This window comes from Macaca fascicularis, chromosome 14, assembly GCF_037993035.2.
Source record: "Macaca fascicularis isolate 582-1 chromosome 14, T2T-MFA8v1.1".
Taxonomy (NCBI): domain Eukaryota; kingdom Metazoa; phylum Chordata; class Mammalia; order Primates; family Cercopithecidae; genus Macaca; species Macaca fascicularis.
In genome coordinates, this window is record NC_088388.1 from 119,279,022 (window position 1) to 119,306,894 (window position 27,873).

General features: G+C 35.6%; 1 protein-coding gene across 15 annotated transcripts in view; it reads left to right on the top strand.

Moving 5' to 3' along the window:
• Positions 1-27,873, top strand: part of ARHGEF12 (Rho guanine nucleotide exchange factor 12) — a 149,637-nt gene that overhangs the window by 72,299 nt on the left and 49,465 nt on the right. For 4 of the 15 annotated variants that reach the window (XR_012423805.1, XM_005579949.4, XM_074015458.1 and 1 more), the window contains 8 exons: positions 698-754; positions 12,105-12,203; positions 13,161-13,210; positions 15,697-15,754; positions 19,402-19,580; positions 20,774-20,851; positions 21,048-21,167; positions 23,083-23,223. Coding sequence is in view for 14 of the 15 variants with exons in the window: in XM_005579949.4 (XP_005580006.3) it covers positions 698-754; positions 12,105-12,203; positions 13,161-13,210; positions 15,697-15,754; positions 19,402-19,580; positions 20,774-20,851; positions 21,048-21,167; positions 23,083-23,223 (782 nt within the window). In the remaining variant the exon portion in view is untranslated. Of the gene's footprint in view, positions 1-697; positions 755-1,232; positions 1,297-12,104; positions 12,204-13,160; positions 13,211-15,696; positions 15,755-19,401; positions 19,581-20,773; positions 20,852-21,047; positions 21,168-23,082; positions 23,224-27,873 lie in introns of all 15 variants that reach the window. The other 11 variants (XM_005579950.4, XM_074015459.1, XM_065529115.1 and 8 more) reach the window with 5 other exon arrangements.

The window sequence follows — 27,873 nt, forward strand, 5'->3', positions numbered from 1 at the left end:
CTTTATTAGTATAAACTCCTTTATTTTGAAAAAATATTATAAGTATTATCTAGGAAGCACATAGCTAATCATTTTCTGCATTTCGGGGAGTAGGTAAAATGAAATTCCAGTCATCAATTTAGGAGGCTTTGGTGGTGGGAAATATGTATTATGTCACTTACGGATCTCCATGAAGAGAGAATTTTCCATTCTGATGCCTAATTTTGTAGTCATGGGGCTCAGAGGCTTTCATTTACATGATTAGGTATTGTCTTGCCAATAAGGTCAAAAATTTCTGCCCTATGTTCACAAAAATATAATCTTGTTAGGTTTATTTTGTATCTATGTCTGTGCTGTGCCCATCTCCAAAGACAGATTTAAGCAAAGATGTATGCAGTGCTTCATAATGAGATCATTATAGCTTTTAGTGCTTTTGTCATCTCTACAATTATCAGGTGATATATTTTGTATACTATTCATGTGTTGTTTTGTTTGAACATATTTTTATTGCACTGTCTTTTCTTCGATAAATCTTTAAAATATGTCATTACCTGTACTGTTTGTGACTATTCTAAGTGCTGTCATCTGTTATATTCATACTTTGTGTTTGCACGATTTAACTTGATCATGATTCATTCTTTTTTCCCCATGAATTTTTCCCCTTACATTGGTCTCCATATTTTCTATATCTCTCTCCTTTTCTCCCGCTCTTGTGCAGATAGCTCCTCCAAGAAGACAAAGTCTAGTTCAGAGGAGAGTAGATCCGAGATATATGGTAAGCTAATGTAGCTAATTCAGACTTGCCCTTTGGAGCTTGCTTCATGGTGTTCCTTTTCTGTTCTTTTCTTTCTTTCTTTCTTTTTTTAAAAATAACTGCAGCCTTTCTTGTGTCTGCTGTGCATGGCATGATCTACTGCAGGGAAAGGGAGCCTGGGGTTTTTAACGTGGCTGTGATGTGGAAGCTTAAGGTTGCTAGAAACTAACATTGTAGATTAAGAGTAGGCCACATTGCCCATCTTCTCCCATCTTGTTTATGGTAGGAAGGTGATTATCTCTAATATGTTTGGGTCAGGTTCCTCCAAATAACACGAATGGGCTTTGAATTCTTGTCATCTTCTTCCCACGTCTCATTTGCAGAGTTTGGATTATGAAGAATTTGAGGAATTAAGTCTTTTCCTCTAAGTATAATACTGGTGTAATTTAGATGTATTAGCAGTTCTTTGGAATTTTTATTTCATTTTTTGTTTGTTTAGTTTTAATTGCCTCGTCATGTGGAAAAGTCATTCTTGTATAATTTATCCACGATGGCAAAAATACGTAAGTATTTTATTTTCATAGCTTGAAGAATTTATGCCTTTGAGAAATTTCTCTGAAGCTTAATCGGAATGGGAAATTTTCAAAATGGTACCTTTTAAAAATAATCTTAACGAAGAGCAAGTTTAACCTGAGTGGTCAACTTTTGCAGCAGATGATTGAAATGCTAATATTTATAGACTGTGTCCTGTCTTCCAAAGATACAATAAACCGTATTTGTGAAGTTCATACCTATTTTTCCTTTTCCTTTGCAGTTTTACCTGCCCTCTTTCCTTCTTTTGGGATCTGATTAGGGTTTGGTTTTGGGTTTTTTTGGCTTTTTGTTTTTTGAGAAAAGTGAATAGGAGAGGAATTACCTGGAGCTAAGACTTTAAAAATAATTCTGAAAGACTGATAAATTATTTCTTTTTTTAGGAAGATTCCAAATTTGGCCTCAAAGGGAAGTCAGGTCATCTTTAATAGAGCCACAAGTCTATAGAGTAGAAGCTCCCCCAGGTGCAGATGTTTCCTAGCTTGATATATAGGAGAGGAAAAAAATACAGGAATTGCCCTCCCCCTTTTAAGACATTTGACAGTTCACATCTGCTGGCACTTGAGTCCATAATAACAGATACTTTTTAGTATTATGAAAGCTCAGTATTTGGTTCTAAACCAGTTAATGCTGCTATGTTAAGACATATAGACATGGTTCTTTACTTGGGTTTTTGTGACCAGTGTTTTTTCTGTGTATAGCTTTTACAGTAGTTCAGCAGTAAATGTATACTATGCCTTGCGGCACATCAAGTTTACGCTTTTTCTTCCTTCCAGAGTATTTTGGCTACTGATAAGTAAGAAATACCTAATTCCTCGAGACTCTATCTTTCTGTTCTGTATAAAGAGCTTTCTACAGTTTATCCTCTCCTTAGGAACATGAACTTTATCTTTATAGCTCTGTTCTTTTTCAGTAGCCTTTGCAGTGTTCTATTTCATCTTCCTCTCCATTTTCCTATATCTGCGATGTGTATTTAGAAGTTTGTTGTGTGCTTTGGATGAAGACTAACAATTTAGGAACCTCTGACTAGAAATATTATACTAATATTTTTCTCAACAGTGATAGAAATATTAATACTAGTTCAGACATGCCATTGGCTTGGTAGTGATAGAAACATTTTAAGTGGTAATCAGGAAGTAAGGTGTGGCTTTTCTGTGTGTGTGTTTTTTGAGAACCCTTGAAATACCTTTTTTGGAAGGAACTGAGTCCACAAGTCCTCAAAAAGCACTCGTTGGAGGGATGAGTTGATTAGAACAGAATTAGTATGCTAACATAAATCTCTTTGACATTACAAATATTTTATAACCTGTGTGAATAGACTTCTTTAGATTACATACAGTTAACATAGATGAAAAAGTCTCTCTGGGAATTCAGAAAAGCTTGAAACTACTGAGTAGAATCATAGCAACTGGTGACATTCTACTTTAGTGTAGAGTCTTATTATAAGCCCACTTCAAACTTTTGAAATTATACATTGTTTTCTCTTGGGGTAAAAATTCATTAGGTGGGTACTTAACAAAAATGCTAGTTACTCACATATTATTTATTTTAAACTTTCTTGGCTTTTTTTTTTTTTTTTTTTTTGAGACAGGATCTCGCTGTGTGGCCCAGGATGGAGTATAATGGCATGATCATGGCTCACTGCAGCCTCAACCTCCTGGGCTTAAGTGATCCTCCTACCTAAGCCTCCAAAGTAGCTGGGACTACATGTGCACACCACCGCACCCAGCTGTTTTGTTTGTTTGTTTTTTTAATAGAGATGAGGTTGTTGAAGGAATGATTTGCCAGGGGGGAAAAAAAAAGAAAGAAATAGTAGAGACAAAGTCTTGCCATGTTGCCCAGGCTGGTCTCTGTCTCCTGAGCTCAAGCAGTCCTCCCACCTTGACTTGCCAAAATGCTGGGATTACAGGCATGAGCCACCGCACCTGGCTTCTTAGGCATATTTAGAGCTACTTTGTGAAATAGATTTACTTTGTACACCTTAAAAGGAAACAAAGCGTTTGCTTTGTATTGACTTTTTTTGTTACATTTCTGCCCAGCGCGGTCAGTGAGTTATTTATTCCATTTCCCCTTATTTTTCCCTTTCTAGCTCTTAGAAGTCTGTTAAATGTGTATGGATGTGTTTTCTGATCTACAATTTTAATAATACTTAATTTTAATAATACTTTTGTGGGTTACTGTAGGAAATGAGAGATTCAGCAAGTGAATTCTGAGTTAGACCATAGCTGCTGCTTAACAGCTGTCATGGTGTCATGAACAGATTCCTGCTGACAGTATTCGGTGCAAGAAAATAATTTATTTCTTTTCAAAGCTGTCTTAGTGTGCTCAGGCCACTGTAACAAAATACTATAGACTGTGTGGTTTAAGCAATAGAAACTTATTTTCTCACAGTTCTGGAGGTTAGAAGATCAAGATCAGGATGTCAGTGTGGTCAGGTCAGAGGATTCCCTTGCTGGCTTGCAGATGGCTGCCTTCTTGCTGTTTGTCTCACGTGGCCTTTCCTCCATTTGTGCCAAAACGCCTTTTCTTTGGTTTCTATGATATTACAACCTGGTTCTTTACTCTTTGTAATTATTTTGTCTCTCTTTGATTGTTTTTTCCCTCTTGTCTTATACGTGTAGGCATGACCCAAGTTTCTGTCCCCAATCTTTCTTCCATTCTCCAGTCTAAGTGTCCCATAAATTCAGAGCGACCGAACTGGAGTTCATCATTGTCCTCTACAGCTGCGAATCAATCTTCCTCTTTATTTCCCTAATTCTTTTAATGACTCTGTCATTCTTCCATTCACCTAGTCTTATATTTCCTTAAAGTTATATTTGACTTCTCCATTTTCCCTTTTCCCCTGTGGTCAGCTATGTGCCAGGTCCCCTTGATTCTACCATCATATATTTTTCATCCTTCACTCTTTGGTTTCAACCCCACTGCCTTGTCCATCATTTTATTAGACTATTTTAATAGATTCATAACTTTTATTTCAGTTTCACATTGATTCATTAACTTTTCTCCATTCTATATTCTGCCTTGACTTGTCAGATTAATATTACTAAAGTAAGAATTTGGTCATTCACTTGCTAAGAAAGTACAGGTAGTTGTTAAGATAATGCCACAATTTGTTTCCAATTTATTCTACTCTGATTCTCCTTCAGAGTTTCATTTTCCAAATACGTGTTGGCATTCTTCCTTTGCACATGCCATTTCTTTTTTTTTTTTTTTTTTGAGACGGAGTCTCGCTCTGTCACCCAGGCTGGAGTGCAGTGGCCGGATCTCAGCTCACTGCAAGCTCCGCCTCCCGGGTTCACACCATTCTCCTGCCTCAGCCTCCCGAGTAGCTGGGACTACAGGCGCCCGCCACATCGCCCGGCTAGTTTTTTGTATTTTTTAGTAGAAACGGGGTTTCACCGTGTTAGCCAGCATGGTCTCGATCTCCTGACCTCGTGATCCACCCGTCTCGGCCTCCCAAAGTGCTGGGATTATAGGCTTGAGCCACCGCGCCCGGCCAGCACATGCCATTTCTGTTGTCTTGAATGATTTACCTCCTATAACTTAGAATCCTACTCATCTTTCAAGGCTCAATTCAAGTACTGCCTTTTCCTAGGATTGCCCAGCTACTTTTGTTGTTTCTGAATGTTGTCATCTTGTTTTATATTTAATTACTTGTATTTTTGTTTATCTTTACATCTCCCATAATGCTGAACACATTGGAGGCCCTCATTAAGTGAGTTTTGAATGAATGATTGTTGAGATTGACATAGGAAGTATTTTAGTAGAGAAAACTGATAGAATAAGATATTGACTTATCCTAATTGAATCTTTCTTTCCTTCTGAAAAACTTTAAGATAGAAGAAAATGTAACTTAGAGACATTTTTCTGGTAGTGGTCTGAAAGAATGAAATCAGCATACTTGGAATGTAAGGCTCCTCTTGCTGGCAAGATTGTGCATTTAGAATCAAGAAGCTTCTTAATCAAAGGATTATCTGAGGTCTTACTCATAAAACATGTATGTCTGGCACCAGTTTAAAATGAGCTGTTTTTATGAGGTTGCACATGGCCCTTCTCCACTCCCTTCCCTGAAGCTAATTCTTAAGAGGTGAAACTTAGAGAAGTTTGGTCATGAAATAAAATAAAAGGTGAAGAAAGACTAATGTGCTTTCACTAAAGTCCATGTAATATGGAAGATTTAACAGGTTATCTTACATGTTTAACACTCCATTTTCATTAATATGCTCCATACTCTGTTTTCATTGTAGGAGTTGTGGCCTTCTTTCAGGAATAGTTATAGAATGAAACTTCATTTTTTTTCACTTTCAAAATATGATCATTGGTAATCATCTATTGAGTAAGAAGGAAGCAGTCTTTTTATATTGGTTTTAAATGCCACATTGTTATAACAGAAAAAATATGTCTTTTGTTATGATAAGGAAATAAAACTTAGAAAAGGATAGTATTTATGTAAATTTGATATAACACCTTTACTTCACTGATGAGATGAAGCATGATATCAGGTTTATCAGCTTCTAGGCAAAATATGATTTCTAAGAGACAGGACATAAACATTTTTTTGTAACTAGAGGAGTTATTTTGGGGTAGATGGAAAATCAAATTATTATAGTTGGAATTTTGCCAGGGCAGAAGGTTAATTAGTGTTCTTATAGAAATGTTTCTCTACTTTGCATAGTCTTCAAGGCTATGATTTTTTTTCTAATTAGAAAGTGTTTGAGTATGTTTGTTTAAAATTTCCTTCATGTATAAAATTCAAATTTATTTAATAACTATTTCGTGAGCACCCATTATATGCCAGGCACTATACTAAAGGATAGAGATACAAAGATATAAGTGACTGTACCTGCTTTGTGGTTGCTCACAGTCTAGTACAAAAGAATTGCAATACATTTTGATAAGGGCAATGATAGAGGTATGCACTCATTTACCATTACTCTATATGCACTTAAAAAAACAGCTCTGAAGAAATACTCATATGGCACCAAGAACAATGGGACCGAAGAAGTATTACTAGGACTAAGTCTTTTGTTTTTTTGAAAAACATGTGTTTATTATTACTGTTATTTTTTGTAGAGAAGAGGTCTTGCTCTGTTGCCCAGGCTGCGCTCAAACTCCTGGCTTCAACCAGTCCTCTTGCCTTGGCCTCCTAAAACATTGGAATTACAGGTGTGATCCACTGTGCCTGCCTGTTAGGATTACGTTTGAAGGAAGTTTTAAGTTTCACTGGTTTTACTTTTTGAACACTCTGCCTGTGTTTATGCAAAGTGCTGGCATATAGCACATATCAGAGTAATTAGGTGGCCTTACAAAACTCATATTCACAGATACATACATTTGTATGGTAGTTATGGTTAATAATCTTTATACCAGACGATAAAGGATTTAGCAACAAAACAAAACCATGGACTATATGAGTTGTAAAAATCAGAAAAAGTAAAAATGATGAAAGCTGGTTTTTGGGATTTTTTAAAATAAAATTTGAAGATTGCTATTTTGGAGTTATGAGTTTACTTTTATCTTTGACTTTCTCTGTAACATACAGGGCCTATTATCTGTACCATTCTTTGATTCTTAAACATTTTCATTTTTTTCTCCATTTGTTTTCAGTATTGTCCTGCCAGGATTTTATGTTCTTTGAGAACAAAGACTCCAAGTAGTTTTGGGTTCTTCACAGCACCTATGGACTGCAGTGTTAAATAACTAGTAAGGACAGATGCTCAATGCAAATTTGCTAAAACAAACAAAAGAAGTAGGATTTTTGTGTGTGTATGTCAAAAAGGATATTTCAAAGATATGATAATTTAGCCAGTAGTGGTGATTTTAGTTTTGCAGAGGGTGGAATTTATCCCTCTGTGGTGGGTTAAAACAGCTTCTGGTCAGAAACAGAATATTTCTCTGAATAAAAAGGGAAAACATTTCATTTGATTTTGAATGAGAGGGAACATAATAGATTTGAGCGTTTGAAGGACTGGATTTCTGAATTTTGAGTGGTAGGATGGCTTCGTTTTCAGTTAATTGTCACCACAAGTCTAAATTTATGCAGATACCACAGATAGACGGGACAGAACAGTATGGTTGATTTGTATTTGATAGATTGTGAATTGACTGTATGTGTAAGGTATGTTTTCTTTTTATATTGGTCTGCTGATTTAAAGTACATGTTCAAGTACATCAGCCTCACGCTAGCAGTAAATATAAAATAGTAAATGTGGCTAATATAGTGGATTTGGGGAGAAGAAAAAATTGAATGGGATGTGTGCATGGTTCTTTTTCCTTTTCCTCTTTATTCTTTGTCCCTCATCTTCTCCTTTAGCTGTAGTTAAGAGGGAAGGTTATCAGACTGAGACTGTTATGAATTGGAGAAAACAGGTTTGCTGTATTCTGAAGTAATACTAATAGATTTTCTTGATTCTTATTAATCTGTTAGGACTCTAGGCATATTTATGAAATTGACTGTGCATGGTGCTATTTTTTCTCTCTGATGACCTCCCTTTCTGAGTTTCCTTTCATCTCTAGACTCGTCTACTTGTCTGAATTTCATTAATTCATAAGCAATTTTTCTAAGTTTCCTTCTGTCCCAGAATATATGCAAGGTTCTGAGATAAGGTTGTGATCAAGATACAGCCCCCACACCTTTGGAGCATAAAATCTAATGAAAGAATAAAAACAAATACAAATCAGTGTGAGTAAGGGTGATACAATAGGAGTATACAGAGGGTGCAGTGGGAGTCTATAAGAGGGACACCTAACTTCAGTCTACATATTTAGGAAAAGCTTGTAAGAAGACTGATTCCTTTCTTAAGGACGTCCGGCTGTCTCTCATCTTCTAAAGCTAACTACAACAAGAAGCTCTGCCCCTTTAAATTTCCCTTCTCCCTTCCTTACCCATCCAAAACTACTTTCCTTGTTTACTAAAAAACAAAACTTAGACATAAATCATAATTGATCCTCTTTTTTTTTTTTTTTTGAGATGGAGTCTCAAAAAAATTCTCACTGTTGTCAGTGATCTCGGCTCACTGCATCCTCTGCCTCCTGGGTTCAAGCGATTCTTCTGCCTCAGCCTCCTGAGTAGCCTGGAACTACAGGCGTACACCACCACGCACAGCTAGTTTTTGTATTTTTAGTAGAGACAGGGTTTCACCATGTTGGCCATGGCGGTCTCGATCTCTTGACCTTGTGATCCGCCCACCTCAGCCTCCCATACACGCCCAGCCAGAATTGATCCTCTTAAGGATCATTTGCATTAATTGATAGGAGTTTATTAACATAAAAGTACTTATAATTGTACTAGTAGCATGGATAGAGGAGAAAATCCAAGGTCAACCTCCCCCCAATCATAATAAAATAATATTTAACATGTGTGAACCCTTAATATTCATTAGGCATCAAGCTAACTACTTTATATATTTTTTATTCAACTGAAAGGTACAGACATAGCAAACTCCTTAACTTCAAATACCCTTTTCCCTCATCTTTTATAGGCGCCCTGTTCTCTGCAGGCACCTGAGAAAAGGTCTATTTAAGAAGCCCAGTTTGCTTAGCACTGCAATCACCCATATTAGAAACTTTTACTTCATTGATTTTCAGCTTTTGTGAGGTGGGGTGGAAGAACAGAGAAGCACGAATATTGTATGAAAACATGTATTCAGTGTTATAATTGCCTTGATTTTTAAAGTCACAATGTCCAATTTATTTTGAAATTTCAAATAACTGTAAGGGAGGTTGTGAAATATTTGTTTCCAAAAGTAAGCATGGATTTTAAAAGATTCCTGTAAAATGCTGGTTAGTCTAGTAATTTTTTTTTTTTTTTTTTTTTTTTTTTTTTTTGAGATGGAGTCTCACTCTGTCGCCAAGGCTAGGCTGGAGTGCAGTGGTGCTATCTCAGCTCACTGCAACCTCCACCTCCTGGGTTCAAGCAGTTTTCCTGCCTCAGCCTCTCGAGTAGCTGGGATTACAGGCATGCACCACCACACCATGCTGATTTTGTTTTAGCATGTTGGTCAGGCTGGTCTCACTCCTGACTTCATTCAGGTGATCCACCTGTCTCAGCCTCCCAAAGTGCTGAGATTACAGGCATGAGCCACCGCGCCTGGCCTGAATCTCTAATTCTATTCATTACACACCAGAAATTTATAAAGAATGTGTTTTTTTTACTTGATTTATGTATTCATATCCTGTTTTATAGTTGTCCTAATTACTTGAAGGAAGTAACACTGAACAGATAAAAAAGGTTGAATTCTGTTATCTTCTGCCCTCATTACAATTTATTGTTTTGTGAGAGTGGTGAATATGTGAATTATTTAGTGTTTAGAAGTCTCTAGAATTTAGGGGTAACACATTTTTAAATGTTGAAAATCAACTTTATTGAGGTAAAATTTACGTAAAATAAGATGCACTAATTGTAAGTGTTTGGTTAGAAGATTTTGACAAATGAATATGCATACTCATTAAACATTATCTTAATTAAGAAACAGAACATGTCCATCACTGCAGAAAGTTCCTTCATTTCTTTTTGCAGTCATTCCCACTCCTCTTCCCTACTTCTCCCCTAGGCTGTTGCTATTCTGCTTTTTGTTGTTTTAGTTTAGTTTTTCCTTTTCTATGTTGGAGTCATGTAGTGTTTACTTTCTTATGTACTGGCTTCTTTTGCTTACCGTGATGTTTTTATGATTCATCTGTGTGTGTTGTATGTATGAGTAGTTCTTTTTTTCCTTCCTAATACATTGTATGGACATATCACAGTTTGTTTATCCATTCATCTGTTGATGGACATTTGAGTTTCTAGTTTTGGGCTCTTATGAATAAAACTGCTGTGAACATTCATGTATGTCTTTCTGTGGACACAAATTGTTTTTTCTCTTGAGAGTAAAATTCATGGATCGTATGTAAATATATGCTTACTTTTATAAGAAATTTCCAAACAGTTTTCCAGAATGTTAGCACATTCCCACCAGCAATGTTATAATGTTGTAAGAGTTCTAGTTGCTCCACCTCTTTGCTACCACTTCTTTTGATTAGCCAGACTAGTTAGTATATAGTGGTATCTCATTGTGGTTTTAATTTGTATTTTCCTGATGGCTGCAGCTGTTAAGCACCTTTACGTGTGCTTATTGGCCATTGGTGTATCTTTGTGATGTGTTTATTTAAGTATTTTGCCCCCTTTAACATTTGTCTTCCATTATTGGTTGGAGAGTTGCATATAATCTGGATACAAATTCTTTATCAGGTGTCTATATTGTGAATATTTTCTCTGTGGCTTGCCTTTTCATTTTCTTATCAGTGTCTTTAGAATAGCAAATGTTTTAAATTTTGTCCAGTTTCCTAGGTTTTTTTTCTTTTATGGTTTATAAACCCACCCTCAGGTCTTTTTTTAATGTTATAAACTATTTTGTTACATGTATTTTATCTGCTTTCTTTTTCTTTCTTTCTTCCTTTTTTGTTTTTTTGATACCCTAAGGTCTTGACGATTTCCTTCTGTGTTACCTTATGAAAAATTTTAGCTTGTGTTTAGGCCCATGATCTGCTTTAATTTTTGTGTAGGGCATGAGTTCAAGAGTTAAGGTTTATGTTAAGCTACAGTAGGCTCATGTACTCATGATGTGTCATTATCAGCAAGAATTGATATGTATATACACTGTGTATATGTATATATATATAATTTGTTATGTGTATATGTTTTCTGTGAGCCATTGTACACACAGTCTATATATATTTTTTATTAACATATCTTTAACATATCGTTTGGTTGGTAAATCAGACTTATTTAAAAGATTGTAGCTCTTTGTATAAAAATCTTTAGAAAAAGTTTTTATTTTCTAATCATCATTATCTTTGTGTTGCTTTACCTGTTTTATATATTGACTTCGGTGAAATGCTTAGATCCTGCAAAGCTGAAAATATATGTTGTCTCTGGCTAACACAGAGTTCAAGATCTTCAGATCTGGTCTATGATAAAACAGCCCTGGGTACTAATCAGGGTTCTACTCTGGCAGGACATTTCTGTTCCTCTGGCTGGGGCCCTCTTTCTCTCACCTTGTCTCTCAAATGACAGTTTTCATTTGCTGTTTAGAAGAAATACAAATTCTCCTTTAGGAATCAGGTAAGTATATGAAAGAGATGAAGGAACTGGTTGAGCTCATAGATTCTTTATCTTTCCTACTTTTTTCTCCTTTCTGTTTATGTTTTCTATAAGCCAGGGTTTTTCCTCCCCCTGAACTCTTCCTTTCTCTTCCCTTCTTCGGGGAATAGCTTCAGGTACTCTGTAAGTACCTCCTTTCTTTTTACTGTTTTCCTGAGTATATTTTCTTGAGAGTAAGACTGGATTTCTCCAGAATTTGCCTTGAGATGTTCCTAGCCACATGTCCTAAGATAGTTGATTTTTCTTGGGTTAAACACCAATTAGGGTACCAAAAACACAGGGCAGTGGGGGGCGGTGGAGGGGAGAATTTTATACTACGGAGAAATAGCATAGATGTGAATGGGCTTTCCTTCTAGCTGTCTCATGTCTAATACTTAATATTTTGCAGTTTTCCATAGCTGTTTTTAATATTGGAGCAATTCTATTATACTTCGCCAGTGAGAAAACAGTATGTGTGACTCTGTGGTGTTCTTGTGTTTGCTTTGTTGATGGGGGTTAGTGTTCTTATTTTACCTTGTGGATTTACATGTGCTGTTTTGTGTTTCTCCAGATGAAACACAGTTTATTACTAATATATAATTATTGTCTTTTCCTTTCTCTGTTTTCTCTTCCTTCTTTTTTTATGCTGTGGTTCTTGTGCAGGTCTTGTTCAACGTTGCGTAGTCATCCAGAAAGATGACAATGGATTTGGGCTGACGGTCAGTGGAGACAATCCAGTCTTCGTACAGTCTGTCAAAGAAGGCAAGGCATTTCTAAAAACAATTGATCACTCAGTAAACAGAGTAAGAATAGAAAAGCTTAAATAATGGCAATTCCCAAGAATAGAATAATTACATAGATTGCAGGTCATGTGGACTATTGTGCTAGATTCGTCTATATGTCAAATGTATGTCATAGTTATAGGAAGGAATTTACTCTAGTTGATTTTTTTTTTGTACTTGTTAGAAAATCAGTTTTTATATAGTTTTAGAAATCATATGACTCCTTGGTCATGATACTTTATTGTCCACACACAAGTTTCTGAAATTTCAGTTTTTCGTGGCACCAGTGGTATTTTGGCAAAGACAGATTAAAGAGATAGCTGTGGCCTCAAAAATACCATTTCTTTTCCCAAAACAACAATGACAATATTTTCTACTGCTGTTACCATATATTGAATACTTCCTTTATGTTGGGTGCTATAATTTTGAGGTAGACAATTTTTTTATCCCCATTTTATAGGTGATATTGAAGCTTAGAGTAAAAAAAACATAAAATCAGTCCAAGGTCACACAACTAGTGAGTGGTAGAAGCAGGATTTGAATGTAAAGTCTGACTTTACAGCCCCCGCCTTTTTTTTTTTGTTTTGTTTTGAGATCAAGTCTCGCTCTGTTGCCAGGCTGGAGTGCAGTGGCACAATCTCGGCTCACTGCAACCTCCGCCTCCTGGGTTCAAGCGATTCTCCTGCCTCAGGCTGCTGAGCAGCTGGGACTACAGGCACGCACCACCACACCCAGCTAATTTTTGTATTTTTAGTAGAAACGGGGTTTTACCACGTTGGCCAGGATGGTCTTGATCTCTTGACCTCGTGATCTGCCCTCCTCAGCTTCCCAAAGGGCAGCCCATGTTTTTAACCACTTTGTTATACTGTTCCTCTGTCAGGAAGATGATCAATAAATGCAAATGAATCACATTTTGAATAAGTAATTTCTCATACAGATGGAGCAGCCATGCGGGCTGGAGTACAGACAGGTGATCGAATCATCAAGGTAAGGAAAAGCCTATCATAGAATTTACGGTAGGATTAAAAAACAACATATATTGGTCATATTCTGCTTTTTTCACTTGGATTTTTATAAAAAGCATCATATTACCTGTGATAGATCTATTGACTATAAAAACTTATTTCATTTGTTTTAAAATTAATATTATCCTTTACTGAAGGACATAATAAAAGGATTGAAAATAATGGAGGAATATATATTCTTGAGTAGGAGAGTAATTCAATGTTGGAAAGGTCATTTCTCTCCAGATTAGTCTGTTATTAAGCAATTCTCATCAAAGTAAAGTTGAGCATTTCTAATCTGAAACCCGAAATGCTCCCAAGTCTGCAACTTTTTGAGTACCAACATGACACCATAAGTGGAAAATTTCACACCTGACCTCATGTGATGGGTCACAGTCAAAAGTTGTTTTCACCAGGTACAGTAGCCTGTATTACCAGCTACTCAGGAGGCTGAGGTGGGAGGATCGCTTGAGTGCAGGAGTTGAGACTGCAGTGCACTTTGATCATACCTGAGAATAGCCACAGCACTTCAACCTGGGCAACCCTGTCTTTAAAAAACAGTAAATAAAACCAGACCAAAACAAAAAACTTGGTTTCATGCACAAAAGTATTTCAAATGTGTAAAACTACCTTCAGGCTATGTGTATAAGGTATATATGAAACATAAAAGGCTCATATTTAAAGCTGGGTCTCATCCCCAAGATGTATCATTATGTATATACAAATATTCCAAACTTCAAAAAAATCCGAAACACTTCTTCTGGTACCAGGTATTTCAGATAAGCAATACCTGACCTGTATGCAAATAGAATTGTAGTGGTAGATATCAATTTGATTATTCTACCAGGTGAACTTTATAAAGATGTAAGAATCACTAAAGAAAAAAATATGTTATATGTATGTGTATGTATGAGAAGAGATGTATATGACTCTAATCTATATATAGACCTACCAGTGGAACACAACAGAGAGACTAGAAATAGATTTTTGAATTCAGATCAGTAGAGAAAGAATGGGTTAGTCAGTAACTATTCTTGAAATAATCGACTAATTTGAGTACTTAAAATCAAATTATTATTACATAAGAAAACATACCTTGAACAATAATTTGGAAGAAATATTTGAAATGTATCAGAGACCAGATATCCTTAATTTTAAAGAACACTTTTAAATTATAAGAAAGGAATAAATATTCTAAAAGAATAATGGGCAAATAATTTTATCAGGCAATTCCCCAAAGTAATTGAAATACATAGCATATTAATGGGGATATGGCCAACCTCACTGATAACAAAGAAGTAGGAATTAAAATGATAGGTGAAAAATACATTTGGCTGTCAGAAAATTTAAAGATTGCTAATACACATTTAGTATAGTTTGGGTATGGTAAAATGACTATTCTCATGAGTTCATTATGAGTATGAATTAGGTAAAATCTGTTTGGATGAAAGTCTGTGAATATGTATCAAAAGCCTTTAAGAAAGTGTATAACATGTGACAAGCAGTTTTGCTTTTAGGAACTTATCTGAGGAAATAAGTGTACAAATGTGAAGTCATGTGTACAGAGAAATTTGTATTGGCTTTATTATATAACTGCATAAACTGAGGGACAGAGAAATAAATTATATTTCATTTGCAGCTTTTGAAAAGAGTGGTTTAGGTCAGTGTGTACCTTTATTGAAAGATAGCTGCTGTACAGTGAGAAAAAAGTTTTATTTTTTTTTTCCAGGAAAAAACCAGTTGTAATGTATAATGTTTATGTGTCTGTTTGGTGTATGTATACTAGAAAAGTGTCTCCAAAAATAAATGTCATAGCTAACAGTAACTATCTCATGGGGCAGGTTGAGTATACTTGTACTTCCGTTTTTTACACTAATGTATTTGAATTTTAGATAACTTGGATCAGAGAATTAATCAAAAAATTAATGTTAAATCCACATTTGATAGTTTTGCCTTGATTTGTTTGGTTTAATTCAGAATCGGGATAACTTTTTCTACATTTAGCTGGTCTGAAAATTAATTTTCTTTGTAAAGATTAGATCATGGTTGAAAAACTAAAAGCAAATTGAATATTGTGGAAATACTTTTAAAAATTATTTTTTATTTATTATTAATTTTGACAAATTGATGACTTAGTAAAGCAAAGAGAGCTTTTCTATTTGTATGAGCGCTTTGCTATGAAGGATTTGTAAATCTGTTTCATGTTATGTTTTGTAATTTGTCATGGTGAATAAGTTGTAATGTTTTGTATGTCAAGGCCTTGGTTTATGTTTAAGTTCATTTTGTTGCCGAATATGCCCTGTAGAATCATGGTGTGAAAATGAATATTGAATCAAATACATAAATATTTTAATGTAATGTGATTACTATATTATAATTGGTTATATTATGTATGGTAATTCCTGAAGTCCTTTTATCCATTGTCTCAGTAGGATGTATATGACATACACTCCTTTCGTTTTCTTACAGGTGAATGGAACTCTGGTGACTCATTCAAATCATCTGGAGGTGGTGAAGCTAATCAGATGTAGGTGAATGTTATTCTTAGTTTTAATTGTTTTCTGAAACCCTTAAAGTAAGGATCAGCAAATTTCCTGTAATAGGCCAAATAGTAAATATTTAGGCTGTGTGGACTGTATAGTCTACTACCGACTCTGTCATTGTATCATGAAAGCAGCCATAGACAATATGTAAATGAATGGTTGTGGCTGTGCTTTAGTAAAACTTTATTTACCGAAAGTCTGTGATCCTGGTTTAGGCCCTTGGCTGGAGTTTGCTGATCCCTGCATTGAAGGAAAATCTGAGGTGAAAACTCTTAACTTACTAATAACTATCTTTTGTCAACTCCATTTATATGGTTGATTATAATATTCCTGTCATTCTTGGTAATATTGAATACATATATTTGAAAGAAATGCGTGAGTCACCTGAGAGGAAGGAGGTTGAGAAATCAGACATATGGCCTGATGAACTGAAATGAAACTTTAAAAATCATCTAGCACAATCACTTTCCCTTAGATAAGTAAATGATTATATAATCCAGAGTAGCGATCTTCTCTTGGAAATCTTCAAGGTTAAGAATTTGTGATCTTCAGGTTTAGGGGTGAGTAGCCCACTTGGACTTAGTTCTCTGTGGAGAACCAGGCTTGAAGCGGTGGGAGTCTGCAGCTAACCTCCCGTCACTTGCAGGGTCAAAGGTAAATTCATGTACCTTCAGCTGGCAGTGAGGTATGGTCAAGCCAGGCTTCAGCCACTCACAGGGCCTCAGTTTTCCCATCTGCACAGGGAGAAGGGAAGGTTCAGTGGCCCTGTGAGCTTTGCTGGGAGGTGGTGATGGGGTGGGTCATCTGAATCTGAGTCAGGTGAAGTCTAGGTGCTACACCTTCCCCAACCTGGGCTTTGGTTTCATTTTGTTGTTACCCTTTAACCTTACCTGCTTTCCAAGAGAGATTTTATATTTTCTTTTCTTTTTTTGGGGGGGGGGGATCAGGGTCTTGTAGAATGCAGTGGTGCAATTATAGCTCACTACAACCTCCAACTTCTGGGTTTAAGTGATCCTCCCACCTTGTTTTTTGTTTTGTCTTGTTTTGTTTTGTTTTGTTTTTGTAGACACTGGTTTTTGATATGTTCCCCAGGCTGCTGTCAAACTCCTGGGCTCACCTGCCTCAGCCTCCCAAAGTGCCGGGATTACAGGCATGCGCCACTACGCCTGGCCAAGATTTTATATTTTCTAAGTGCTTCACATATTGAATGGAAAATAGCATGACAGTTATAACAGTAGTAAAGAACGTCACATGGGAGTCCACCACCTAAAATGTAACTTCCTTTTTCTTTGTTCTGGCCTGGTTTGGGCCTTATGTATTTGTTATTGTATCTCTTAAAAAGAGAGCGAGAGAGACTGCTTAAACTGAATGAAAATTTTTAAAAAAGGAATAAAAAAAAGAATTTATGATCTTCTACATCAGATTATTCCACAGTAAAGTAGACTAGAAATAAGAGACAATTGTTTGTGATCAAGCAGAATCACTACTGTTTTATTTAATTCTATTTCTCTGTATTGGGTGGATGGACATCTTCAGAAGAAATTTAATAAACTAACTTTTTTCTTGGCCTTTGTACTGCTATGTTAAGCAACTATGAAAATTTTTAAACTTTTTCATCAGAGTACCAGTGCTCCAAATGGTCACTTTGATCAGCGTTCTTAACTTTATTTTAAAAGAGTGCAGGGATCAAAATTAGATCCCCATACTTGAATAAATTTGACCACTTATTTAATGAGAATGTGATTTATAAATTGTTATGTGCTACATAAATATGGTTTATGTTAATAAGTTTATGCCTGATGTCCATTGAGATGTATAAAAACATTTCTTAGCTTTCTAGGTTGTATTTTTTGCTCATTCCAGTATAAATTTTACTTAAAAAATTAAATCCTGGGATTCTAGCAATAAATTACTTATCCAATAGTAAGGGCATAGCTAAAAACTTAAAGTTCATCCTAAAAACCTTTGCATATCCAAAACATATATAAATTTGACATCCCTAAAGCCTGGGTGTATGTAACAGAGTTCCTGCATGTCCTACTTTTTAATGCGTATTCTGGATATAATAAAAGTGATATCAAATCAGAACAGTTTAGAAACAGCTAAAGAAAGGAAAGGAAAAGCTAGGAAGCTATTATAAGCAAGTACATAGGCAAGTGAGATATAATAGATGACTTTCTGATAGACAGCAATAAGATTGAAGAGCCTTAGAAAGTGTTTCTACGTAAAATTCCTCCAAATCATAACACTTGTGACTATTATACATAGCAAAAATAGTTTTTAGAATGCCAAAACACTGTGAAATAATTGATAGTGATTTCCATGGGAGGGTTAAATTGGGAGACAAGTGTAAAATACATTTGAAAGTCCTATTGAAATGTCTAAGAAGAAAGTTTTGCTATATCTATTACTGTGACTCTGATTATGGTAATTTTTTTTTTTTTTTTTTTTTTTTTTTTTTTTTTGAGACAGAGTCTTGTTCTGTCACCCAGGCTGGAGTGCAGTGGCACGATCTCGGCTCACTGCAACTTCCGCCTCCCAGATTCAAGTGATTCTCCTGCCTCAGCCTCCCTAGTAGCTGAGACAACAGGCATGTGCTACCACGCCTGGCTAATTTTTTGTGTTTTTAGTAGAGACGGGGTTTCACCATGTTAGCCAGGCTACTCTTGATCTCCTGACCTCGTGATCCGCCCGCCTCAGCCTCCCAAAGTGCTGGGATTACAGGCATGAGCCACCATGCTCGGCCTGATTGTGGTGATTTTTGCTGTCTAGATTTTTCACTCCCATAATAGGTCTAATGAATTCCTGTCCATTCCTCCAAATGTTTTCCACTAAAATTTACTACTTATCATTGATTGTGTTTTTCCCTGTTATTGTAGAATATTTTTTGGTCATACTCATTTTGTAAAGTTAATTTAAAACTACATTTTATATTCTAGCGTATTCACTAAACCATGCCTAGTTAGTATCATCTTAAAATACAAAGATCTAGGCTGGGTGCCGTGTCTCACATCTGTAATCCTAGCAACTAGGGAGGCTGAGGTGGGTGGATCACTTGAGCTCAGGAGTTTAAGACCAGCCTGGGCAGCATGGCGAAACCCCATCTTTAAAAAAAAAAAAAAAAAAAATCCCAGGTGCTTGTGAGGGCTGAGGGAGGAGGATTGCTTGAACCCAGGAAGTCGAGGCTGCAGTGAGCTGAGATCGTGCCACTGCATTCCAGCCTGAGTGACAAAGTGAGACCCTGATTAAAAAAAAAGGTTTTTTTTTTAAATTACATTTAAGAAATTAATTAAACATAGCCACTAATAGATGGTTGATTTTAACTCTCCTCTAAATTAAGAAAATATATTCTTGGAGTTATAAATTTTATTTGCTTTTAAGTAATATCTGATCTTACAAATAGTAACTTGCTATCTGAAAACGGCATCATTCTTTTGGATTTTTAGGGCAATCATAAAAGAAATGACAAATTAATTTTTTTTCTGTAGAGAAATGATTAGCAGATGATGGGACAGTCTTATATAACTGGATCTTTTAGAACTATCAAAGATTAAGTAGTAAAATGGTATGAAAAATTTCTTGACAATGTTACTTTCCCTTCTCTTCCCTTTTTCCATCTCCCCACCCCAAGCTGGTTCCTATGTAGCTCTCACTGTTCAGGGACGCCCACCTGGGTCGCCCCAGATTCCACTTGCTGACTCTGAAGTAGAGCCATCAGTCATTGGACATATGTCTCCCATCATGACATCTCCTCATTCACCTGGAGCATCTGGGAATATGGAGAGAATCACTAGTCCTGTGCTCATGGGGGTAAGAATGGGGAAATTTCTTAGTTAAATACTCAGTCCTATAAGGATGTGTTTACTTTATATTAAGAGTGTTCAAGTATTAGGCTGATGAACTAATTAAATTTAAGGTTCTAGAAAACGATTTACTAATATAAAAATTACATAATAGGAATGATTAGAATATTGTCATAGCAGATTTAATTTAACAAGTATTAAACACCTGTCATATATAAAACAATGTGCCACCCACAAAAATATAGTTAAGGTACTCTTATGTCCAAGGTTATAGTCATCTTAGAATGTGTAATTTTAGGAGGGCGGGGATTTTTGTTTATTTTGTTTACTGTTATGTTTCCAGCATCTGAAATATTGCTTAGCATGTAGAAGGTGCTTAACAAAGCTTTGTTGATTGAGATTAAATCAAGAGTATACAAGTAACTATAATACAAGGCAGAATGTAGACATTATGAGGGCAAAAAAATACTAAGTTCTATGAGGATTCAAAGGAGAGAGAAAGCACATAGAAGAAGAACAATAAATAGAAGGAGCCAAGAAAGCATCAAATATTGTAGAGAAGTAGCTAGGATTTTTGTTTGGTTGGTGCCTGTTAAGGATGTACATAGTGGGAGATGAACTTGAAAACAGTAGGTTGACTATTTTGAAAAGTCACATCTCCCAAGCTAATTTACATGTAACTAGATAAGCAGTAAGAATCCATTCAACGTTGTTTCTTTTTAAGCAAAAGAGTACATGATTATCCTAGGATTATAGGAAGGCTAATTTGGTAAAATATTATAGGGTTGTGAAACAAGGAGGGATGATGGGTGATGAATTAGGGAGCTGTCTTCATATTTCAGGTAAGAGGTACTGGGAGTTTGAGCTATGCATGGGGATTGATAGTAAAGATCCGAATGAGGGAAAGTAAAAGATACTATTCTTATATTAAGACAACTTAATTTCTCCAATATCAATATTTAATGTTCTCTTGAATCTAGTTTAGTAAAGATGAAATAGAAGGGCAGACATTTCTTTGTAGTTTCTTGTCTTTTAAGTGTCACGTCTAAAAGTTTGTCCTCATAACCCAGAAATAAAAACCTAATAGGTATTGATAATTGGAGCCAAGGCAGAACTTTGTATGTCACATTTTCTCTATTTATTTTAGCTTCATTTTCTCTATACTGGTTGTTGTTTGTTTTTTATCTTTTTCTTCTCTAGGAGGAAAACAATGTGGTTCATAACCAGAAAGTAGAAATCCTGAGAAAAATGTTACAGAAAGAACAGGAACGGCTACAGGTATTAAATGAGAAGTAGGGCTGTGTATAGGCCAGTAAAAATGTGAGTGGGCATGGTTGAGTTGCTGTTTATCATAGTCACAATCAAGCAGTATTGTAACCAATGCCATTAGTTATATTATTGATTAAGAATGGACTATTTCTGTATCTTTTTTACATAAGTAATTAATTCTGAAAATATTTTTATAACTTTTCAGTTATTGCAGGAAGATTACAACCGAACACCTGCCCAAAGATTGCTAAAAGAGATCCAAGAGGCCAAGAAACACATTCCTCAGCTGCAAGAGCAGTTATCCAAAGCCACAGGCTCTGCTCAGGTAGCATTACTATTACAAGTGCTACCCAACTTTTTGCAGGAGAATTTTCTTCTGGGAATGTGTCAGAGAATGTTGCAGTTGACTTTTTTAAAGTTATTTTTCTAGCGTAGGACAACAGGATGTCCTGTTAAGGATGTTACAGAAGAAATGATTAACAAAAATAAATGTGGGCGTCTGATTGTTTGCTTGCTCATGATATCACATTTCTTTGTTCCATAATAATGTAAAAAAGAATTGAGTGCTTCTGCTTTGATGTGACCAACTACTAAAATGTATTTTTATATATATATATATTTATATTTTTTTGTGGTTCATTCTGCCATCTTAAAACAGAATGGCAGTTGATATGTTTTTAAGTAGGAATTTAAGATTTTAAAATGACAGGCATTGAGCTAAATATATGGACAAGCATTTTCTTATTTAATCTGCATAACATCTCTGAGGTGACTTATGGTTGTTTTCCTCCAGTTTACATATATACTTAGAGTTAGAGAGATTACATTACTCGTCTGAGGTCATATAGCTGAAAAGTAATAGAACTGGAATTCAAACCCAGTCTGAGGATTCAAAAGCACATTCATACCCTTAATGACTATATTTTTATTGTAATTTAAAAATAGATTTCAGTAGAATTTGCTGTATAGGTATAAGCTATAGAGATAATGGTCTCATAAGAAAAAAAAAAAAAAAAGCTCAGCATTTATATGTTAACCAGACTTACATTCTGTAATATTCAGATTTGGGATATGTAAAGCACCTTGTACTTCATCTTAAAGCAAAGTAGATAAATTGCCTATACATTTAAAATAGGTAAACACTGTTTGTTTATCATTATTCCTGAGTTAAGTCTGAAGGGAAAGCTACATATTCGCAAAAGAATTATTTGAGATTATCTAGCCTAATCTGCTTACTTTTTGATTAAAAAATACATAGTTGAGAAACCTAGGGTCTAAACTGCTTAAATCACCTATACAAGACTATACAGTATGTGAGCTCCCCTGACATCCTAGTTTAGTATACTTTTCATTCCATTTTTTTTTCATTACTTTCAGTCCCACTAGCTATGTCACATTTTGTGTGTTACACCTCAGTAATGTTGACAGTTTTATGTTATTACTAGACAAATACAATATTCCTACCCTGTTTGGGCAGCTATCTAAATCTTTATAACCTGGCCAGGCGTGCGTGGCTCACACCTGTAATCGCAGCACTTTGGGAGGCCAAGACGGGCAGATCATCTGAAGTCAGGAGTTTGAGACCATCCTGGCCAACATAGTGAAACTCCGAGTCTACTAAAAATAAAAAAATTAGCCAAGTTTGGTGGTGTGTGCCTGTAATACCAGCTACTCGGGAGGCTGAGGGAGGAGAATGGCTTGAACCATGGAGGCGGAGGTTGCAGTGAGCCGAGATCCTGCCACTGCACTCCAGGCTGGGTGACAGAACAAGACTCCATCTCAAATTATATAAATAAATAAATGCTTATAACCTGATCTAAATGCTTGTAATAATTTATGTTATAGTATTATGTCCCAGAATTGACCATTGATTGACACTCTGAAGCATTGGAAGGTAGTTAACAAGAAACTGTAGGGTAATAACCTTAATTAATGGGCAGACAATATCAATTAACAAAACATTTTACCTTTTTGCTATATTTGTAAGTTTGAACTTATATTCTTTTTACCAAAATATCACTTGCCCTGTCTTTAAGGTCATGCCATTTTAGAATCCCAGAATTAGTAGTTATTTATGGATTTTACTTGTAGAATTTTAACCATACTTGAGCACATCAGAATGTCCAACTTTTAGCAGTCTCCATGTCGATTGTATTACCACTCTATTTCTTTATGCAGCAAGTAATGAAAGTTTTCTTTTATGTGTTTGTGTGGGTGTGTTTTTCTTTAATCTGTTTTAGGATGGAGCTGTAGTTACACCCTCCAGACCTTTAGGTGACACCCTAACAGTCAGTGAGGCAGAAACAGATCCTGGAGATGGCCTGGGCAGGACTGACTGTAGCAGTGGAGATGCTTCTCGGCCCAGTAGTGACAATGCAGATGTAAGTATTCAGTGTTCTAAATCTTTTTTCTTCTGTATTCTTCTTTACAGCCCCTTTCTAGATTTGATTTTAAGTGACGTGAGTTAGAGGTGTCTTAGCACTTTTTACCATCCCCATTTTTAATATACCAATTTGATAAACAGAAATCTGGATACTGTTGTATATAAGCTTTTAATTCCAGAGTTCACTTTTTCCCTTGAACACCCATTGCCAACTGTTTCTTTTACAGGGATGGAATTTCCCAGCAGGCATCTTGTTCGTGGGTAGAGAAGTTACTAATGCCAGTGCATTCTTACTGAACCGAGAGACCAACTGTTGATATCTTTAAGAGCATGTTAATATTCCATTTGTGGTCAGAGTGACTCAGTCTTGAATCATGGGGCACTTTGCCATTACCAAGAGGAAAAACCTTAGTCCTGTTAGATAGGCTTCAGTTAATAGCCCAGGTTTAGTAACAGCACTTTCTTGATTAACCCAGAAACTGCCAGATGAACATGAGTATCTGTTAAGACGATAATAAAACATTTTAAGCTGAATATGATGTAGCACCATAGACATATGAATACTTAAAAGCTAAGTTCAGTATTATTTACTCAACAATACTTTGTAAATTGTATGCAGTGATAGGAATAATGACTTAAATGTAGATCACCCTCTTTAAAAGTGATGAGGGAAGTTGTCTGAACCAATGTTTTGTAATTGTGGGTCATGAAATCAATTTTGTGGGTTATATTTCTTTAAAAAAAAAGAATAGGAAATATAGTGCTTTGCATATAGAAGAGATGTCACTTCTTGGGACTTTTGTTACATATACACACATCTACTATTTAACAATGTGAAGTTTCTCTCTTATTGAAGGTTGTTGGGATGGGGGTTGTTTTGTTTTGTTGTTTTTTAAAAAGGAATCCATGGTCTAAGCCATAAGTCAGGCTGTCTCTTGAGGCTTAGGCCCAATGACCCAGTTCCTCATCCAAAAAACAAACTGAGGATTTGTGGGTTTTTATTTACTTATTTATTTATTTTTGAAAGATGGTGATAGGAGTCTCGTGATTGGGTTAGCTAAAGGTTTTAATGGAAAATTTCAGTTTGGGCTCAAGGAAAAAATGGTAATAGCTAATATTTGTTGGGTATATATCACATACACAGTGATGTGTTTTATGTTCCTTAGTTAATTCTCATAACAGCCTTATGAAATAGTACCGTTGTTACTGTAACTTTACAAAAGAAAAAGTTGAGTTAATTAACTTTAACAAAGGGAGTTAACTTTCCACACTTATTCAGGCAATAGGTAATCTACTTCTGCCTAGCTCCAAAATACCAGTAATCTAAATATAAACAAGAGCACTGAGGTATGAAAATGCAAAACATTTTGAGAGAGCAGTGAAAATTTTAGGGCAACCTGGTGTATTAGGGTTATAGATGAAATGGCTAGAGATTATCTTAGAAGCCAAATCATGAGTCCAGGTTATAAAGGGCTTCAGCTTGTTCTAGCAGTACATACTGCTTTTGGGAATGCTTCTCGTACTCTTCTTTTTGTTTTACTGCCGCGTCTCCTCTCTGTTTTCGTGGCTTGTCCCTACCATGAGATGGGAAGTTCCTTGAGAGCAGAGGGACTGTCTTGTCTGACTTTATGTTTCCAAAGTGTAGCAAATTGTAGGCATTCAGAGCAAATGATACGAATGAGAAATTTGAATTTTATCTTGTATTTAGAGGAATGTTGCAATAAAACATGTGACTTAGAAATATAATCTTATAAAAGAGCGAGTTGTCGGCTGGGCGCAATGGATCACGCCTGTAATCCCAGCACTTTGGGAGGCCGAGGCAGGCCAGTCACAAGGTCAGGAGTTCAAAACCAGCCTGGCCAACATAGTGAAACCCTGTCTCTACTAAAAATACAAAAAAAATTAGCTGGGTGTGATGGCACATGCCTGTAATCTCAGCTGCTCTGTAGTCTGAGGCAGGAGAATTGCTTGAACCAGGTAGGCGGAGGTTGTAGTGAGCCAAGATCCCACCATTGCACTCCAGCCTGGTTGACAGAGCAAGACTCCGTCTCAGGGGTGGGTAAAAAAAAGAGTGAATTGTTGAGTATAGAAATAGGCATTCCGGTCAATTAAGACTGTTTGACATGTAATTGATACTTAGTATTTGAATAAACGAAATTAATTAATAAAGTGGACTTTATTTTGCATGCAGAAGACAGGCACCATCAGAAACGTATCTAGGGAAAATAATTTGGAGTAAAGAGGGAGATCTGTAGGAAAAGAAGACTGCTTGGCTTAATAGGAACTTTAATAAATGTGTGCTGAATGGATAATAGTTAGCATTTATTCAATAACTACTTTGTGCCAGAGGTTGTACCCAATGCTTTACAGATACTCTTTATTAACACTCATAATAATCTTAAAAAAACAGTATCACCATTTCATTGATGAGGAAACTGAGGCCAAATAAATAACTGAATATCATGGAAATCCAAGTGAGAAATGATAAAGTCCAAGCTAGGCTGTCTTCTGAACACGTAACACACAGGTTTAATTTCTACAAGTGTCCATTTGAGACTAAAGATGTGTTGCTTTTAGCTTATGGATTTCCATGTTTGCTTCAATTGTGTTGTAAGTATGGAGGAATCAGTCTGCTTTTGTTGTTGTTGTTGTTTTAACAGTACTTTGAATTACTGTTTTACATTTTATCTTTTGAATCAGTTCTTTTAACTTTTTCATTGTCTCCTCATTTTTATAAAATAATTTCCTGGTGGTTTTGTGAAAGTTCCTACTTTTGCTTACCTTGGAGAAGGCATTAAAGAATGCCCTGATACCCAGTTCTCACAAGAGAAGCAACTTGGTAACAAATCATCATCTAAAATTCAGAGCATCTCTCCTTTTGATTTTTCAGTTTTTGAGTGATATTTTTGAAAAACTATTTATCTTGGAAAATTTTTACACATATTCAAAAGTAAAGACTAACATAATCCTCCTCAGGTCCCTGAGAACCTAGCCTTAGCAGTTTTGTTTGTACCCGCTATTCCTTACATCCTCGAGACACTGGATTAAAGTAAATCTGAGGCATTAGTTTAATAATGTGTCTCTCTCTAAGAGATAAGTTTTTAAAATATAGCTATAATATTCTTATTAAATCCTAAGAATTAATATTTTCTCAATACACAGTTTTATTACCTTGTTTTATAATGATCTTTTTACAGTTTATTTGATTCAGGATCCAGTCAAGGCTTTCATATTGCCATTGGTTCATAAGTCATTTTAAGTCTTTATAATTTATAATAGTTTCCTTCTTTTTTTTCCTTGGCCATTTTTTTGTTGTTGTTGTTAAGAAATTGGGTCATATGTTCAGTAAAACAGCCCATTTTCTAATTATATTTTCATGGTGTCGTATGACATGTTACTTTATCTAGATTTTCTGAAAACTCCCAGTTAAATCTACAAGTCTTGGTCACGTTAGGTTTGATAGTTGTTATTTGGAATAATTCATGGATGATATTGTGTACATCTCGTTATATCACATCAGGATGTGAATGGCTGTCTTACTGTGGTTGTAAGCTTAAGGTGTTTAGGTGATGTCAGCATGATTTCCTTCATTATAATGTTCCCTATCAAATAGCTTTTATGAAATGTTTTCACATGCCATTCGTGATCAGAATGCCTAGATCCATTGTTTTATTCTGAGTTTCAAAAGGATATTATTATAATTTTGTCATTATTTCTGTATTTATTACACAGAGTTGTGTTACAAGAAATGATTTCCCTTACTAGCTAATAGGTTACCCTAAAATATAGCTTATGCAGAAAATGTAGGGTAAATACTTCCCTTGATTCTTTTCAGAAGAGTCTTTTCAGGAGAGATGATACTCTTACAAACCCCAAAGGTGACAAGTGGGAAGGGTATATGTGTGTAATATTTTGAACTCACGGATTTCCGTATGAGTTACTCTTTTTTTTCTGTTGGTGGGAACCCTCTCAAATTTTCTCCTGTGTTCTTTTGACATGCCCCTCCAATATCTTTAATAGCTTTCTTGATTTTTGTGACAGAATTATTCTAATCTTTTATATATCTTGTCCAAGACCTGAAAGTCATTCATTTCTCCAAGGTGGGGCATACATTTGAAACTGCTGTTTTCTCTTGGTGGCAGAAATATCTTGTGATACCACCAAGATATCTGGGTACATGCATAGGTAAAATGTATCTTCCCTGTTGGCATTCGTTAGGTCTCTGCTTCCTCATTTTTGGTTGCTCTAAAGAATGTCTCCCATTGCTTTGGGGTGTTCCTCATCTCCCCAAAGTGAGTTTCTGCATCCCATATGGTTGATATTTTATACAGTCCATTCTCAGTATTTGTGGGCAGCATCTGTGGATTCAGCCAACCGTGGATCACAATATTCAGGAATAGAAATGCATCTGTACTGAATATGCACAGACTTTTTCCTAGTCATTATCCCCTAGACAATACAGTGTGACAGCTAGTTGTACAGCATTTACACTGTATCAGGTATTATAAGTAATCTAGAGATGATTTAAAATACATAGAAGATTTGCATAGGTTATATGCAAATACTATACCATTTTATATCAGGGACTTGAGCAACCATTCCCCCACAAATACTGAAGAACAACCGTATTAGGTATTATATAATACCA